We start from the raw sequence: 19,629 nt of genomic DNA, 5'->3' as shown, positions 1-19,629 counted from the left end.
ACACACACAAAATACATACATACATACATACATACATACATACATACATACAAAGGAAATTTGGAATCACGAAGCCCTGAGTTCAGCTCCTACAATACCAACTATTGGCTCCATTACCTTTGTTGTGACACTATAATACTATCAATGAACAACAATCCAGCCTTAATTAAAAGTGACTATGAGACAATAGTAAAGTGGGTGTTAAAGAAAAGAAAATGTCATTTTGCTATCAGACAGTACAGAATAGGTTAAATCATCATCCTGAAGGATAGGAAGGATATAATGTCTAAGAGAAAAGCTTTAAATTCCTCAAAAGCAGAGCATAAAACCCAACAATTCTAAGCAGTCCCATCTACTCATGGGAGTCCTTGGCCCAAAAGCAGACTCCTCTCACCCAGAGCCTACAAAACAAAACGAGGAAGGTCCACAAAGATGAGTGAGAAACTCTAAGCCTGACAGATCCAATTTCTTCCTTCATCTTTGCGTCCTAAATTGTAATGTGCCTGGGCATCACCTGGGGATCTCATTAAGATGCAGCTTCTGACTTAGCAGGACCGAATCTATGCATCTCTAACAAGCTCCCAGGCGATGCTGATGCTGTTGGTCCATGGACCACAGCCTGAGCAGCAAGGTCCCACTCATCCCAGATAATAGTGCCACTGTCTGATAGCACAGCCATCTTGAAAAATTCAGAGAGTCAGAGAGGACTAAAAATTAATAGAGGACTGGGAGTATGTGGCTCAAGTGGTAGAACACCTGCTTAGTAAGTATGAGGCCCCAAAGTCACACACACACACACACACACACACACACACACACACACACACACACACACACACACACACACACACACACACACACACACACACACACACACACACACACACACACACACACAAAGACAAAAAAACAGATGACTAGAACATTCTCTTTTCCTGGTAACTACAACCCAGACAGTTCAAAATAAATGGTTCCTGGCTAGGGACAATAATTATGCCCTCTTCCAAGGGACATGGGGCAATGTCTATAGACATCTCCGGTTGTCACAACCACAGGTGGGGGATGCTGCTGACAGCTGTGGGTATAAGCCAGGGACACTGCTAAGCTTCCTGCCATTCACTCAATAACCCCAGAACAGAGAATCACCCGGCCCCAAATGTCAAACAGTGCTGAAGTTGACAGCCTCTGTTCAAAATAACAGACAATTGGGCACATTCTAGGTTCTTTCAATTCATTCTGAGACTATAAATCCTCTGATTCTAGGCCATCCATCCAACAATGTCTTTCCCAGGATACATCTGAGAGACAGAGAGGATAACGAGGAAGCAGGATGCTGTATGTGGAGAAGGGATGACAGGGTCACAGTCTACCATTTGCTTTGTTTAACATCAAGCATCAGCAGTAAGCCTACAAAGCATGTAATTTCCCACCACTCTGAAGGATAGTAACTGGACAGAACCACACAGCTCTTTTAAGCACAGGACCAGTTAGTACCTACTGTAAGCTCCATTCAAAAGCTAGTGTAAGCCAGGAACCGGTATCTCACACCCGTAAAAATCCTAGCTACTCGGTAGACTGAGATCTGAAAATCAAGGTGCAAGGCCAGCCCAGGCAGCAAAGTCCATAAGATTCTTCTCTCCAGTTAACCACCAAAAAGCCCAGAAGTGGAGTTGTGGCTTAGTGGTAGAGCAACAGCCTTGATCAAAAGAAATAAGGACAAGGCTGGGAATGTGGCTTAGTGGTAGAGTGCCTAGCATGCATGAAGCTCTGGATTCAATTCCTCAGTACCACATAAACAGAAAAAGCTGGAAGTGGCACAGTGATCCAAGTGGTAGACTGCTAGCCTTGAGCAAAAGAAGCTCCAGGACAGTGCCCAGGCCTTGAGTTCAAGCCTCAAGACTGGAAAAAATAAAAAATTTTTTAAAATTTAAAAAACATTAAAGAGATAAGGACAGGGCCAGACCCTTAGTTCAAGGCCCAGTACCAAAAAAAAAAAAGTAGTTACCAACTCCAAATCCATAAATTAACCTACTCTCTAACATGATATGATTTATACTTTACCATCATCACAAACTTTATCACTACTGACAAGTGCTTAAGCTAAAAAATATATACTTCAGGATAAGCACAGGTTTGAATCCAGACTCCTGTCATTCACTTGCCTTATAACCATAGACAAGTTACCACAGTATCCACATTTGTGACAGGCAGACAGACAGACAGACAGATAGATAGAGATATAAAATATATATAATTACATCATATTATGATATAATACATATTACATTATATTTATACATATAATCTTTGTACTGCCAAGTAAATTGACTCATACCTATAATCCTAGATTCTTGAAGCAGAGATGTGGAGGATTGCAGTTCAAGACTGGCTTAGCCCAAAAGGTACTAAGATTCCATTTCAACATGACAAGTTTGAGTGTGGTGATATATGCCTACAACCCCAGCTATACAGAGGCAGAGTTAGAAAGATCAAAGTATGAAGCCATCCCTAACAAAAAGTAGAACCCTATCTGAAAAAATAACTAAGGCAAAAAAAAAAAAAGGGCTGAAGGCAAGACTAAGTGATAGAGTGACTGCTTATCAAGGGCAAGGTCCTGAGTTCAAACCCCAGTTCCAAACACACACACACACACACACACACACACACACACACACACACACACACACACACACACACACATTCAATTTTTCTGAAATGATACTGTGCAATATTCTTGAATACCTAGTGATAGGCACAGAATAAGTGTTCCATAAACAATATCACATATCCTGTGAAGTTACTCAGAGCTTGGTAAAACACAGAATCCTTCCTCCTTTAAGCCAAACCCTGTGATCCCTCGGGCTTAACCGGCAACCACAAGACTTCAGGCCTGATCATTGCCCCTGGGGCAAATAATAAAATCAAGCCCTGTTTAGACATGGAACATCTCCAGTGTCACAGGCATTGGGTCCTCACTGACTCACAAAGACACCAAAATGAAGTGTACTCTCCACCAGCAAACGCGAAGGACAGAAGAGCAGCAGCATCATTTGTCAAGAACTGTATCTTTCAGAAAATAATGCAAGGGCCGGGCGCTGGTGGCTCACGCCTGTAATCCTAGCTACTCAGGAGGCTGAGATCTGAGGATCGCGGTTCAAAGCCAGCCCGGGCAGGAGAGACCGTGAGACTCCTATCTCCAATAAAACCACCAGAAAACTGGAAGTGGCGCTGTAGCTCAAGTGGTAGAGCGCTCGCCTTGAGCTGAAGAGCTGAGGGACAGCGCCCAGGCCCAGAGTTCAAGCCCCACGGCCAACAAAAAAAAAAAAAAAAAAGAAAATAATGCAAGGAGGATGACTCTTTTGAGTCATCCCCCCCGCCTAACATCCCAAGTAACAGACAATTCAAGTCCTCCAGGATTTCTATAAATGTCCAAGAAAACAGCCCGCACTCAACCCTGGCATTCTGCCCTCCTCACTATGGAGACAAGGCGGGCCTGGATGAGAGCTACAGGTACCCAGATTCTATGGACCTCACTCTACCTCTGCAGAACGATGTTGAGAAGAAAAAAAAAGGGATGGAAGAGAGCATCAAACAATAAAATGGTCACACAGACAGAAGCAGGTAGGATATACCACGTAAGAAATGTATAGCCTCAAATGATGAGCTTTTTCCAGACACTCAGAAAAATTGAGTTGGCTAGAAGAGGAATCCTGCTCAGTCTCTGAAACATCATTGAACTGCATGACAGCCCCCGGGGCAGCTGCTTAAGAAATCCCCCCACAGAAACTTGGATGACAGCCTTGAAATGACGATGGTGGTGATGATGATAATCAACTGAACACATGAGTTTGCGTGAGAGTGAGAATAATAGATCAGAGTAAAGGGCACTTGGTTGATCCATGAATGTGGGGCAAAGTCATCAGAGTTTGAGACTTGCTGGGAGAGTAAAGTTTCCCCAAACTGGGTCAAACCCACAGTTCATGGGGTATTTTCCAGAGCAGCCCCCACAAAACCGGGACCCAAAACCGGGACCTCAGGGTCAAAGCCTTCCACTTAGTTCCTCTTAGTACTGCCATTCATAAATTTGCTCAGCCCCTTCTTACAATGTATTCCTCCACCCTACCAGGCCCACCTCTTGAGATAATAAGTTTGAGAAGATTATTATCTGCTGTGTTAAGCAGTACTTCCTTTCATTGGTTACAACTACAAAAAGAAGAATTCCAGGTGAAACAGCTGAGCGGCTAATATGTTGCTTTCATCAAGGGACAATCTTGGATGGGGGAAAGCAGAAATATTCAAGAGCCGAGAACCACAAGGCACTGAAGCAGCAACCATGAACTTGGTGATTTCGAGTGCTTTGGCTGATGAGAGTCATTCCACATGTGTTCACAGAAAATAGGATTGGACAAAGACATCATTTATGTCGGAGTCACGTAGTTAGAAAACAGCTCAAATAGCAGCAGAGTTCAGCAATGTTCTCAATCCCAAAGCCCTGAGCTGATTGCAAATGTGCAAAGGGATACAGAAAACTCCTGACATTAACACCATACCTCTGATTGGTCAGGAAAGCCTCAGTACCACCAATAAAGTTATTGCCAAATCCTGAGAGGGCAGGAACCTGCCAGCCCCTGGCTGAGTTACACTGAAGTAGGATTTGCCCCATCAATATAAACATCTTAATTGCAGTATTGTACTCTGGATTGATTTCTAGAGCAAAATGGATACGTGAATAAGAAATCTGATGAGTTCTGAATAAAAAAAAAAGGCTGAAGTTTTGTTAAGAGTATCATAAAAATACCAATCTTAGTTTTGACAAATGAGATGCTGTTTTGTAAGAGGTTAGCATTGACCAGGTGAAGGGTATGTGAGGACTTTTTTTTTTTTTTTTGTCGGTTCTGGGGCTTGAACTCTGGGCTTGGGCATTGTCCCTGAACTCTTCAGCTCAAGGCAAGCACTCTGCTGCTTAAGCCACTGTGCCACTTCCGGTTTTCTAGTGGTTTATTGGAGATAAGAGTCTCACGGACTTTCTTGCCTAGGCTGGCTTTGAACCATGATCCTCAGCTCTCAGCTTCCTAAGTAGCTACAATTACAGGTGTGAGCCACCATCACCAGGCTACGTAGGAACTTTTGTACTATCTTTACAACTTTTTTATGGACCTAACAGTCCATAATAAAATATTTGTTAAAAGGAAGAGAATTAAAAAATAAAGAAGCCAGGTGCTACTCAGGAGGCTGAGATCTGAGGATCATGATTCAAAGCCAGCCCAGGCAGAAAAGGCCAGGAGGCTCTTACTTCTAATAAACCACTCAGAAAACCATAAGTGGCTCAGTGGCTCAAGTGGTAAAACACTAACTAGCCTGGAGCTGAAGAGCTGAGGGACAGTATTCAGGTCCAGAGTTCAAACCTCATGACAGACAGAAAAGAAAAGAAAAGCAGAAAAGAAAAGCAGAAAAGAAAAGAAAAGGGAAGGGAAGGGAAGGGGAGGAAATTTAGTTGATATCCACAGAGGAATGGCATGTCAAATTCAAAAACAATGAATATGAATAAGTCTGTAGTGACTCATCACAAAGTTATCATATTCCAAAGTTGACCATGGCCTTCCAAAGATGGCCCTTGGGGATGTAGCTCAGTAGTAGAGCATGATCTCAGCAGTACTAAGGACTGGGGCTTACCTAGTTCCCAGGTTCCATCCCCACCACCCCAAAAAAACATGGATAGCATAAGCCACATTCAACACTGATTTATCTCTCCATCTCCTTTCTATAAAAATAAACATGCTTCTGAATCCAACAAGCTTTAAAGCCTACAAACAGCCTGAAAGGAAAAGACTAGAACAAAACCTGGTCATTCTAATATACACTCAGACCTCCAAATCCTCAGTTCCAGGTCTTTAGATTCAACCAACTGGGATCATGGAGAATTAAAAAAAAAAAAAAAAAAAACACAACTTATATCTGTGCTGAACCCATAGACTTCTTTGTCACTATTTACTAGACAATATAGAATAATAATTTGCGTAGCAATTATATCATATCAGATATTACAAGTAATCTGGGAATAAAGTATACTGAAGGTGTGAGTAGTTATAGGCAAATATTACACTACTTTTTTTTTTTACAACTAAGAACCTGAGCATGCTCAGATTTTGGTATGCATGGTAGGTTCTGGAACCAATCCCTCTCAGATACCACCAGAGAAAACTCCAATACTAAACATAACATCAAGGTTTACCAAAACACAAAGTTATTCACTGACTGGCTTACTTGGAGATGTGTCCTTAGGCACAATCAGCACATTCGTGCATAAGCAATTAATTGCTCATTCAAGAGGATAAGCGATAAAAAGGTAAAATAGGAGATTAAGTACTTGAATAGTATCTAAAGGAAATTCTATCAAATCTTGTAAAAAGCATTAAGAGGAATGCACTGAAAATATATTACCAGTTAAGAAGACTCAACCTTAAGAGATTTGGAGCTATTGTCTAAAGATTAGAAAAATCTAATTAATGAAAACTCTGTATCTACCAGTCATGTTGAGGCCAAAAAAACATGTGGGTAAAACTGGTTCCCACCCTGTGAGGCTACCGGAAGGCCTCACTGGAGGAAATGAATTCACTGGGGTTTGACCTTGAAGATGACATTGGGACGTGGGCCATTTCTGGTCTCTCTTTGACTTGCCAGCTGCCATGGCCACAATAAGGTGAATAGTTCTCCTCAGCTGTATTCCCGACATGGTGTCCTATGCCACCACAGGTCCCAAGTAACCATGGACTAAAAACCATAAGCCCAAATAAACCCTTCCTCCTTTTAAATATATTTTCCCAGGTATTTTATCACAGCAACATGAAGCTCATTATACAGAAGCAAAAAGTTGACCTAGCAAGATTTATGGAGGTGAGGAAAAGAAAAAAAAAAAAAAAGCACATCAAAATGGCCTTCACCTGGGCAGCAGTCGATCCTAACCATGTCCCAGCTGAAAGTTCAGGCTGAGGGTCCCTCATCCAGAGTATTTTAGGTTTTAGATTTTTTTTTTTTTCCTGCATCTTAGATAATGAGCTATGCTTGGGAATGGACTCAGGTCTAAACATAAAACTCATTTGCATCTCCTGTACACATATGCTAATGGCGGTTATATATCATGTTTTTAATGAAACCCCTTCACAAGTTCAGGTGTGGAATTTTCCACTTGTGGCATTAGGTTGGCACTTCAGAAGGTTCACATTTGGAAACATTTTGGATTGTTTGATTAGGGATGCTCAACCTGTAATTACAACATGGCTCCAATTAGAAGTCAGGTTTCCACACCTAAAAACAGGTTCCACTTTCCCACCTCCCCTCAACACCAAAAATAAATGCACTCAAGCTGGCCAACTGCATTCCTGCTGGCTCTCCTCTAGGTCAGGTCTCATCTGATGACATGCAATCAACAAAACACTTAAAAATAAACAAGGTCTTTAAAAAAAATCACTACTTTGTGAGAAAAACAAAAAACAAGGCTTTTGGTTTTGTTGATAATCAGTCAGGTCTTTGTTTCAAAGAATTAATTCCATTTGCCTTAGCTGATTATAAAGCAATGTGTGAATGAATACACCATACATATGCATTATAGATTTTACATGCTTGTGAGCAAAGACAAATATTACAGAGAAAACAAATGAACGCAGAGAGGTGTTTATGGTTTCATTGCAGGTTCCAACCATTAGCAGGGCAGCCGGGCAGGTTGCCTAATCTCAGAGTCTTTTTCCTCATCTATGAATGAAATAATTAGGTTCCTTTCTTCTTCTGGGAAGAACTGTCAAGCCAAGGGACAACCTTCAAACTCTACCAAATCTGTGCCTCGAGCTTCCTCCAAGGAATGCTAAAGACTACAAAAATCAGAATTTTGATAAATGACCCAGTATGCAAACAATTTTAAAGCAGAACTATTACTCTATTACTCAAAACCAGCTTATAGTGCTTGCTTTTTCTACTTCCGTAAATAATTAAAATCCTTATGTAATTTACAGCAGCTTTTAGGCCACACAGTCATCTCAGATCACTCTTAAAGGTTTTCTCAGTCCCAAGAACCAAATTCACGGAACACCACTCTACTTACAGTTGCGAATGTTATTCCAGTCTATTTTGGAGAAAAAGGGATGGCAGCAAAGGCCCTCAAACTTCAGTCTCTCTTTCTGCCCACACAACAGGCTCTGAATCAGATCAAGGAATTCACTGCTAACTTTGGGGTCATCAGGAAACTTCAAAAACCGCTGTTCCCAAAAAAAAAAAAATAATAATAATAATCCAATAGTTATTTCCTTAGCAGTGGTTCAATATCACATGTCCCAAAGTTAAGAATGCATTCTCATATATGCAAGTTTCTTTTCTATTAACAAAGAAAGTTTCATGGCCTCTTCACTTTGGACCAAAGGCATGTTCCCAAAATAAGCAGCCTGTTCACATCAATAGACCTGCTTTTCCTTGTCGGGGTTCAATACCTCTCATGGCCTGACCTCTGCTCCCCACTCCTCTCTCATCTCACACGCTCCTCATTTGTCCCTTTGCTGCCCAACAATGATGAGTTATTTAAAGCTGCCTGGACACATCATGCTGTTCCCATAGCCTAGAACTCCCTTCCCCACCTACCAAGCCCTCTTGGTTCCCTTTCCGGCCCCCTTGCTGTCTCTCTCCACCCCCACATGTTCTTTCTGTATGCAGTCCACTTCTGCACTGACACTGTGGTTCTGAGCAATGACAGGCCGAGGCAGAGAAGGCCTCCTTCTTGCCCACCACTTTTTCTAATCTGGTACCCAATAGTACCAGGGGCAATTCACGAGCGAATGACAAAATGAGTGAACTGAAAGGAAAGGATAAATCAGCTCCAAGAGCCATCTAAGGGGAAATTTCAACTCAAGAACAACAATGTAAAAAAAAAAACAAAAACAAAAAAGAACAACAACAACAATGTAAGTCAGGTATGGTGGCACAAACCTGTAATCCTACATATTTAGAAGAGATCAGAGGACCATAGTTTGAGGCCAGCCTGAGTAAAAAAAAAAAAAAAGAAGTTCGAGGAACTGCCATCTTAATCAATATCTTGGTGTGGTGGTGTGCATCTGTCATCCTAGATGGCTAGGCAGAGTGATGCCATCCTTCCAGGCACATGGAGAACAGTAGGAGGATCAAAGCCAAGGCTGGCCTGGGCATAAAACAAGACCCTACCTCAAAAATAACCAATGCAAAAAAGGGTTGGAAGTGTGGCTCAAGTAGCAGAGGAAGAACCTAGCTAGTGGGAAGCCCCAAGTTCAATCTCCAGTATGGCCACAAAAACAAAACAAAGAAAATGTATATACATAAGAAAGACATATTCATCTGCGTGCAGGAGCATGTACCTGTCATCCCAGCTACAGTGGGAAGCCTAAAATAGGAAGATCAAGGTCCGAGCCCAGGCCTGGCCAAAAGCAAAATACTATCTTAAAATGAGAGCAAAGAAAGACTGGGGGCAAGGCTCAGCAGTGAAGCGAATACCTGTCTAGCAAGCATAAGACCTTAGTTCAAATCCCAAAACCACCACCAAATGAAAAAAAAAAATGGAAATTAGACGAAATACTCAAAGCAAAGGAATGAATTCTCTTTTTCCCTGTAGTTGATTCTAAAAAGAAATTTTATTATATCCTTAGGGAATGGGTTTAAGTGCGATGGAAAATGTAGTTATTAGAAAAAAAAGTTTTCTACTGGGAGTTGGAGTATTGTTCAGTGATAGAATACATGCCTAGCATGTTCAAGGTCCTGGGTTCAATCCTCAGAATGACAACCTTGAAAATGAAATAGGTTGTCTTTTTCAGAAATAGTTTTAATTTTTTTAGTTTTATACGTATATAGTAAAATGTATATAGAGTAAAATTATAGTATATTAAAAGGTGTGTACTATATAAAAATGGATTATATATTACTATAATTCTAATTCATTTTCTCACTCATATTTGATAGAACTAAGAAGTATAACCTGAAATTAAGAACTCAGACTTTAGTGTCAGACAGGTAAGTTTTGGGCAAATACTTATTTTAACACTACTTTGGTTTCCTCATCTGACAATAATAACAACAACAGTAGTAGTAATAATAATACCTATATCTCAGGGTTGGTTTGAAGATGAACTGAGCTAACACAGTATTTCATCAGCTCTAAGAGACTCACATTTATGAACATTTAACAACAGTAAGATTGAGATGCATTATACTTCCAATAAAAATAACACAGATTAATTAGCAGCAGATTTTCTATTTTAGTGGTACACGACATAATGACACCGTTTTACAATTACTGGCAGCTGCAGTTCAATGGGACTACAATTAATAAAATGTTTAGGACAGCTTTTGGCACAAAGTGAATGCTATGCTCATTTATACATGAACATCCATTCACACAGTTTTTAAATGGCATGTCTCAATAGTACTTCCCCTATCTGACTTCCCTTTACCTGGAAATTCATGATGTTATTGAAGGTCCTGGCGGAGGTCCCCTCTGTGAATGGGGTTCTCCCATAAATCATCTCATAAGCAATCACTCCCACGGACCACCAGTCACAGTCCAAGCTGTAGGTGCCTCTGCCATCCCCGTTCAGCACGGTCAACACTTCAGGGGCCATGTAATCTGGGGTCCCGATCGGGAGTTTAGCATTCACCTAGAAACACATAAATAAAAAGGCATACAGCAACCCTTCAATTATCTTCAAGTACACAGCCAACAGCCACATCATCTACAAGCTGACTTGCTCTGATTACAATTCTCCCAGGCACTTCAACCCTCATCAAGTGGCAACGCTATCAGGAAATACAAGCGCTTTACTAATTAAAAGAAAAGTGCACACCACAACCCAAAGGCAAAGGGAGAAGATTTGTGGATGACATTCACTCTTTGGTTATAGAAATGAGAGCTGGGGAGACATCGCTGGAATGGAAGCTGCTTCCTGATGCAAGTTGCTGATCTTTCTTTTTCTTTAGAACACAGCAAAATGATGGGTTAAGATGTGGCTCCAGTGTCTGCCTAACATGCACAAGGCCCTAAGTTCAAACCCCAGCACCACAAAATTTTAAATAATAATAATAATAATACAGCAAAATAGCAAATCCTAAAGTTGAATCTGTGAGATTAACCTAAGCATGACCAGAAAACTGGCAGCTAGCTGGCAAGACAATTCACAAATTGTTACTGAAAGTCTTAGCATATTATATTTAACTAATGATCTTACAGACATATACCAATGTGCCTGATCTTTAAACACTGTTTTATAATCCACCTTCCTACTTCATACCACCTCAGGGTACAATGATAAATAACTTCCACCCAGGACCAGATGTTAGTTTATATTCCACACTCTTGACTCCTCCTGTTCCAGCAATCTCTCACCGCTGTTCAGAAACCCAGGGCCTCCAATCCAATAGTGCCGAAGTACTAACCTTGGTAAAAAGACAGTAGGACAGTGTACCAGGTTTCTTAAACATTACAATTATTATTACTCTCATCTCCAATTCACCAGAAAAAAGGTCAAGAAGTAGAGCTGTGGCTCAAGTGGTAGAGTGCCAGCCTTGAGAAAAAAAAAAAGGCTAAGGGACGAAGACCAGGCCCTGAATTTAAACTCTAGTACCAACACAAAAATAATAATAATAATAATAAATTAAAAAGCAGAGGCCCTGCCTTGAGTCATATACTATTGCTGATCTGCTGGCCTACCACCTAACACAGTAAATGGGCTTCTCTCAGGTCAACAGTTAAAAGATGCCGAAGAACATCTCCTCATGAAAGGAAGGTTAAGACTCCCCTGAGTAAACCAGAAGACCTAGGGCACAGGGCCACAGAACTTGAAGACTAGACTTTAAATCAAGAGAGCCAGTTTTCTTTGCTTTGTTCTAAAGGGGTAATGAGAGAAAACAGGAAGTTTAGAGAGTGTACTATGAGGTCAGTTTTCCCTAGTGATAAAGTAGGGTGACTGTGCCAGCCTAGAACTTTAAATTTGTCCATTCCACTGCCCAAGACCTTCTCATTACAGAAAATAAGATTTTCTATTTCTCTCCCAACCCCCTCTCTTAGAGTGAGTGTGCATGCATGCATGCATGCGTGCATGCATGTGTGCGTGTGTGTGTGTGTGTGTGTGTGTGTGTGTGTGTGTGTGTGTGTGTACACGCCCGCAGCAGTGTGATGCTGTTAGGAACGGATCATGCATTGCTTTGGGAAAGAGTCTTACTACAGCAAGAATCCACTGAAGAAAGCTGGATGATTGCTTCACCCAAGAAACCAATAGGGGGCTGGGAAGGTGGCTCAGTGGTAGAGCGCTTGCCTTACATGCATAAGGCCCTGGGTTCGATTCCCCAGCACCACATAAGCAAAAAGAAAAAAAGCCAGAAGTGGTGCTACAGCTCAAGTGGTAGAGCACTAGCCTTGAGCTGAAGAGCTGCGGGACAGCGCCCAGGCCCAGAGTACAGGCCCCACAACTGGACCCAAAGAAAAAAAAAGAAAAGAAAAGAAAAGAAACCAATAGGCAGTCAGTGCTGAAGGACGTCAAAGCAAAGAGGGAAATATTTGGTCTAGTCAGAACCACAACATGACTTAAGCTGGAGAAACTCAAAGCAGTTTAAGTTCAGAGGCAGGCTTGATGTCTGAAGGCAGGGCCAAAACTTCAGTCTTTTAATGAGTATGCAAGTGTTAGTGAGCTCAAGACAGGATTAAGATTGTGCTACAGGGCCTTGACAATGAGTAACAGATATTCTTTAAATACCAAAACCAGAGAAGAAAAACTCTTAACATCTTGGTTTGGCTAAATGAGGATAATGTGTCTGTGTTGTTCATTAAATGAGTCCTCTTGTTGACTCGATTTTTCATTACCTTGCAGAACGAGAACTACACAGTTGTCATGCACGCATCTTGGCAGTTGTTGGATTTTATTTTACTGCCACATAGCCTGTTTTCAAATATTCAGTTCTCCTTGTTTGAAGCATACTGGGCATTCAAAGTGCACTGCGATTTAAAGAGTTGATTCTAATTGGGTCAAGTGTGTCAAGGTGATCCAGCCAAAGACTATATGTTGTCAATGTATTGTTTCTCAGCTAATGATTTGGCTTTTTTTGTGTATGTGCAGGTACTGGGACTTGAACTCAGAACCTTACTCAACACTCTCTCTCTCTCTCTCTCTCTCTCTCTCTCTCTCTCTCTCTCTCTCTCTCTCTCTCTCTCTCTCTCTCTCATTTTTGTTTTGTTTTCCTCACAGCTACCACTCTACTACTTGGATCATACAAGTCCAGCTTTTTGCTGGCTATTTGGAGATGAGATCTCAGGGACTTTTTTGCTCAGGCTGGCTTTGAATCATCATCCTTAGATCTCAGCCTCCCAAGTAGCCAAAATTACAAGCATAAACCTCTGGCACTGAGATATTGTTAGACTTATTAAAGTGAACCAGATAACTCCCCAACTAACTCTTACCCTTTAATAGATATATGTGATTACATATATTTATATCTAATAATTTCCTAACTTTCTAAAGCTCAATATTAATTTGCACATGAAAGTTATGAGAGAAAAAATTACCCACAGGCTTACTCTCTGTACAACTCCTTATTATTGCTTATTAGCAATTAGCAAAGGTTTTTAATGACTACCTATTTTCCATCCATCACTGACCTCTAAGCACATTAAATGTAGCTTTCAACATATAATCTCTTATGTCCTGATAAGCATTTTACAACATGTTTATTGTCCTCCCGTGGCTACTGAGCCAGCTAATCTTGGAGAGATATTAAAAGTAAGCCTGAAGTAGGAGCCCCACCTGCCCGCTGCATGCTATCTGAAAGGAGCCCGGAAATAACGAAATGGTAATTACTTTTCACTGCATTGATAGGAAAAATAAACCAGCTCAGTAAGGAGACAATAAAGGAATGACTAGGAGACAGAACAATCTGCAATATTTAGGGAAATGGAAAATGGAAGGGAGTAGAAAAAAAATGAACAGAATTAACTTAGTCAATCATTTTACCAAAAAAAAGCAAATGAGGAAGTAAGTAAGACTCTTCTTTGCCCACCTCTTTTCTATAAAATGCTTAAACATAAAATCATTAAAACCTAGTTTTTCCCATCTAGCTGCCCAAGGCATAAACATACACCTGCAGAAGTAAGAGAAACAATTCTCACAATGTTTTTCCTCTTGGGGAAAAGAAATCTTTTCACTCCTACATAAATCAAAAAAGGTTGTCACCTTTGAGTTTCCAATTGCTAAGCAGAGCTGATTAACACTTACAAATAACATTTTTGTTTTTGTTTTACTACTGGCTTCAAGAGAGACAAATGGACCTGGCTGGAAATATCAGATGTTTGCCACACTTTCAGATAAAAATAGCAAATCACTTAATAAGGCAAAGTGGCTGATCCAAATCACACACCACAGGTCATAAGGTCACTATACCTCAGTTCCTATTGAATAAAGGTTCTTACTTACCAAAGCTACACTCTTCAGTAAGAAGCTGGAAGTAAAGGTGATGGACAGTAGAAAAATTCAATACATCTAAGCTTCACAAATACAGAGGAAAGGTGGGAGAAATGATGAGCTGATTCTTGGGTAACACATAGTAATGTCAATAATGTAGGTTCTAATTTTCATTTACATTTGAATACAGAAAACACATAGAACCTACATTAGGCCCCTAAGGCATTTCGAAGGAAATGTTTAATCCTCCACCAGTGATCCAAAATGTAAAGCAAAATATTTCTAGTCCTAACCCTACACCTACACCTACATATGATCCAGTCTGCAAATTATTATATCTCTATAACCAGATGTTTCTTTAAAAAAAAATTCCTTCTTATCTGATGGACACATTCTGGCGCTTAAAGCACAGGGAGAAAAGAGGAACAATATTCTCAAGTATATGCACTGAATGCTCTATCTCCAAGATAAAATCAGAGGCTGAGCCTGGACCTGCCCAAATCCTGAGTGGCCCCAGGAGATTCCCCCTGGAATGAAGGCTACCACAATTAGAACTGAAAGTTAAAGAAAAATCTCTTTGAGAGGGTTGGAAGCACTGAAAAATAGCTACTTAAATGAATGGCAGCCCTGCCTCTCGACCAAGAGCTGGAAAGTGAGCCGACTCCAGATGCAGAGACAAGGCCTTTTATATTCCTAACTCTCACTTATTTACCAAGCAGTGGCTGTGGCTCTTAATCTAGTTTCCTGAGTAGCTTTTCTTATTGCAAGCACATACTGCTGGCTCTAATTAATTAGCGTTCTGATGCTTCTCAACCTACTGCAGGCATTCTCAATGGAGGTGATTTATGTTCCATTCTCCCCCACCACCACCACCACTCCACTTCCCCAGGGGATAGTTGGCAGTGTCTGGAGACACTGCAGGAAGAGATCAGGGATGAGGCTCAACATCCTGTAACACACAGCATACCTCCCCACAACATGGAATTATCCAGACCAAAATGGCCCTGTTGCAGCCCATGTACCTGTGCTGCTGTTTATTTCTAAATGCACGAATTTCATCACCTATGTCATATATACATTCTTAAATCTTGAGCAGTAAAAATTCTGTATTACTTTTTTTCCTGTGCCTTGCTATAATAAATTTAACACCTATGCTTTACATCTGTTGCAAAATTACACATTAATTTGGGGTGGGGGGTGAGAGTACTAGGGATTAAACTCAGGATTTCATTCATGCTCTACCACTGAGCTACACCCCCAGCACATATGTTTAAAACATGAAATGCTTTGGTTCTATAACTCTCTCTCTTCTGTGCCAGTACTGGGGCTTGAACTCAAGACCTTCAGGTCTCACCTGACTTTTTTATTTATTTATTTATGTTTTGGGTCCGGTCGTGGGGCCTGAACTCTGGGCCTGGGCACTGTCCCTCAGCTCTTCAGTTCAAGACTAGCACTCTACCACTTGAGCCACAGTGCCACTTCTGGCTTTTTTCTTTTTTGCTTATGTGGTGCTGAGGAATCGAACCCAGGGCCTCATGCATGCAAGGCAAGCACTCTACCACTGAGCCACCTTTCCAGCCCTCACCTGCCTTTTTCACTCAAGGGTGGCACTCTACCAATTGAGCCACACCTCGACTTCCAGCTTTTTTGCTGGTTAACTGGAGATGAGAGTTTCTGGATTTAGCTGCCTGGGCTGGCTTTGATTCTATCCTCAGATCTCAGCCCCCTGAGTAACTAAGATTATAGGCCTGAGCTACCTGCACTCAGCCCTATCATCTGCTAAGTAAGTAGACTGTTAGAATGTAATCTGAGGTTCAAAAGTGCTGAATTTGGGTCGCACAGGGAGCCTGTTTTTTCAAGGGCCTGAAGAGAGTAAATGATCTCAAGTAGGGCTCAAGCCTGTAGAACCCTTATTGAAGAGGCTGAGGTGCAAAGATTTAAATAACTCTAAGCTTTCTCCTAATATCCCCTAACAATGTCCACCTCTCCTCAAAAGAATTTGACCTGGAGTGGAGTGGGGGGGGGGGGAGCCTTACATATTCTACTTTATGTAAAGGACTTAACTCTCAGACCTGAGAGGCATTTTAAAAGCTGCTTCTCTCACTTCTTTAAACTGTGCATTTTAACTAGAATTCGTTTTTTTCCAGAAAGAAAAAAAAACCAACTTCTTCAGGATTTGTCTAAGTCACCAAGTGGCTCAGTTATGAAATTCATCTTAAAACATAAGTCAATTTTCTCTTTGACCTAATCTCTTTTTTTTCTGCATAGCTGACCTCAAAATTCACATTTCAATGTGAACCAATTTTATTAGAGGATATTTTAACTAATTTTTTTTTTTTTTACTTTTTCATCTTTTTCTTAAAAGTATTCTTGCTCTTGATCTCAATAGCTCATCTCCGTCTTTCTAATTAGTATGGAGAAGACAGTTTAATTTTTGCCAAAAGTCCAAGACATTAAAATGACATTCTGAGCACTGGTCCTTGACCCTTAAGAATATTTAATTCAAAAATTAATATAACTATTATATAACAACTCTAACAGCTGCCTATGACATTTGTTTCCTTTTATAAATAACGTACATGTTTTCTTCTAATAAGCATTTATGTTTGAGTATGACAGAAATTAAACCTTAGAGGAGTGAGACAAGTCATTGATATCTACCAAAAAAAAAAAAAAAAAAGAATAATTAGTTCAAATGCACTAGGGATTCATTTCCTCTTTCTAACAAAGGAAATGGAGGATTTGAAAAAAACTGGTTATATTTCATCAACTAAATATATTTCCAAGTAAATCAAGATAATGTAACCAGATAATTTGTAGGACACAAGACAAACAAAAGGGAAACAAACATCTTTAACTCAGGGACCAGGCGCTGTCCCTGAGTTTTTTTGTTCCAACACTGGCACTCTACTACTGAGCCACAGCACCACTTCCAACTTTCTACTGGTTTGAGTTAAGAGTTCTCATGAATTTTTCTGCCCTGGATGACTTCAAATCATAACTCTCAGACCTCAGACTCCTGACTAGTTAGTATGACAGGTGTGAACAAGCCATCAGCACACAGCTTACAGTTGTTTTAGAAAGAAGTCAGTTTGTGATCTGTGGTTGAGCTACCACTGCATTCCCACAGGATCCTCAAAGTCACATAAAACATCACATTTTATGGGTTTTAGCTGTGCAGAACCACCAACTGAAGATTTCTTTTTTCTTTCTTCTTCTTCTTTTTTTTTTTTTTTTTTTGTCATAAGGTTTGAACTCAGAGCCTGAGAGCTTTCTCTGGGCTCCTCTGCTCAAGGCTAGCTACCACTTTGAGCCACAGTGACACTTCTGGTTTTCTGGTGGTTAACTGGAGATACAAGTCTGACCAACTTTCCTGCCTGAGCTGGCTTTGAACAAGCTGGCTTGAACCATGTTCCTCAAATCTCAGCTTCCTGTGTAGACGGGATTACAAGCTTGAGCCACCAGCACCCTGCACCAATTGAGGATTTCATGGAACTCCTTTGTAAATGACTCACAGGGGCAATTAGAAATGTGCTCTGATTTGGAACTTGAATGTTCCTGGAAGGCCCGTGTGTGAGAAGCCTGGCTCCCAGCAGGGTACTCTGTGTCCCCATCTACACCCCACAACCCTCAAGGACTCATACACGGCAGATCACAGTTCTAAAATGTGGTTCCCCACTATATTCCAATACTTCCCAAACTTATGAGAGCCACAGAATGCTTTTCAAATATAATTCTTGCTAAGCAGTCTTACTCTATGTTATTATCACCTTATTTAAATTTATTCTGGCAGCCGATCCAAAATCCACCAGTTTGATATGTCCAGTTCGGTCAATGAGAACGTTCTCAGGCTTGATGTCTCTGGAAGAAAATCAGGACCCTGAATCAGTGTTATCTTGTCCATGGTATTCAGCAAGCAAGTAGTAACTTAGCATCTAATTTCAGCCAAGAACCATAATGTATTCTGCTAAAGAACCATAATTGGGGGGATGGGGGAGTATAGTTGTGTTAAGTGGGAGGGAAGGGATGGTAGGGGAAATACAAAGGAGGAGGCAACAATGCTTGGCAAGAAATGTACTCATGGGGCTGGGAAGGTGGCTCAGTGGTAGAGTGCTTGCCTCCCATGCATGAGGCCCTGGGTCCAATTCCACCTTAGCACCACATAAGCAGAAAAAAGCCTGAAGTGGGCACTGTGGCTCAAATGATAGAGCACTAGCCTTGAGCTGAAGAGCTAAGGGACAGCACCCAGGCCCTGAGTTCAAGCCCCATGACTGACCAAAAGAAATGGACTCATTACCTTGCTCATGTAACTGTAACCACTCTGTACAGTATTTTCACAATAAAAAAAAAAACTTATTTAAAAAAAAAGAACCATAATGTGTTCTGCTACACAGGCCTTCCCTATTGATGAATATGAATGATTGACACACAGGTCAGAAAACAATTTTTTTTTAATTTTTAAAGGAAGGAAGAGAGGGGAAGGGAGGAGAGGGGAAGGAGTAAATACACATATCCAATGGTCTATTTCTGTTAGAGATAGCCATTTACATTATAAGAACCAAGTTTGTGTGGCTAATCAACAGGATGACTGAGTTTTTACTCCAGATCTTGTAATTCCTGTTCTAGTCATCCTTGAATTTCCACAATGTTCCCAGACATACATAAAACACCACAATAAGGATGTACAGAGGTGCACTTAACCTCTGAGGAGTTTGTGAAACATTTTTGTTCATTAATAACAGGTGCTATTCAAAGTATGCTATGCTTTGCATCTCCAGTGCCTCCCAAGGGCTCACATGTTAAAAGCTTAGTCCTGGCATGGCACTCCTTGGAAGTGATGGAACCTTTGCTGTGGGGGGTGGCGGGGGGGGGGGGGGGGGAAGGGAGGGGGAGAATGCCTCCTCTGCTTTGGGCACATGAGTTAAGGCAAAATGAGGACCAGAGCATGGTAGAGTAAAGGGATTTGCTCCATGTCTGCCACTTCTTCCGACCACTCATCTCCCAATAATGCATCTATTAATGGATTAAGCCACTGACTATGTCAGGGCCTTCATGATCCAACCACTTCCCAAAAGCCTCATCAGATGGCAGCCAAGTCTTCAACTCAAGAGCTTGTGGGGGCCATTGCAGATTCAAACCACAGCTACCATCCAGAGAGGACTGTGGAACCCCTGGC

General features: G+C 41.0%; 1 protein-coding gene across 2 annotated transcripts in view; it reads right to left on the bottom strand.

The window, feature by feature from the left end:
• The window catches only part of LOC138808475 (citron Rho-interacting kinase), a 168,209-nt gene that overhangs the window by 117,627 nt on the left and 30,953 nt on the right, over positions 1-19,629 (bottom strand). For both annotated transcript variants that reach the window (XM_069994746.1, XM_069994747.1), the window contains exons 6-8: positions 18,224-18,314; positions 10,461-10,664; positions 8,096-8,249 (exon numbers count right to left, since the gene is read on the bottom strand). In XM_069994746.1, the coding sequence (XP_069850847.1) occupies positions 8,096-8,249; positions 10,461-10,664; positions 18,224-18,314 (449 nt within the window). The remainder of the gene's footprint in view (positions 1-8,095; positions 8,250-10,460; positions 10,665-18,223; positions 18,315-19,629) is intronic.

This window comes from Dipodomys merriami, unplaced genomic scaffold (assembly GCF_024711535.1).
Source record: "Dipodomys merriami isolate MVZ:Mamm:240054 unplaced genomic scaffold, mDipMer1.0.p SCAF_45, whole genome shotgun sequence".
NCBI classification, from domain to species: Eukaryota; Metazoa; Chordata; class Mammalia; order Rodentia; family Heteromyidae; genus Dipodomys; species Dipodomys merriami.
This window is presented reverse-complemented; position numbering and strand designations above follow the sequence as displayed.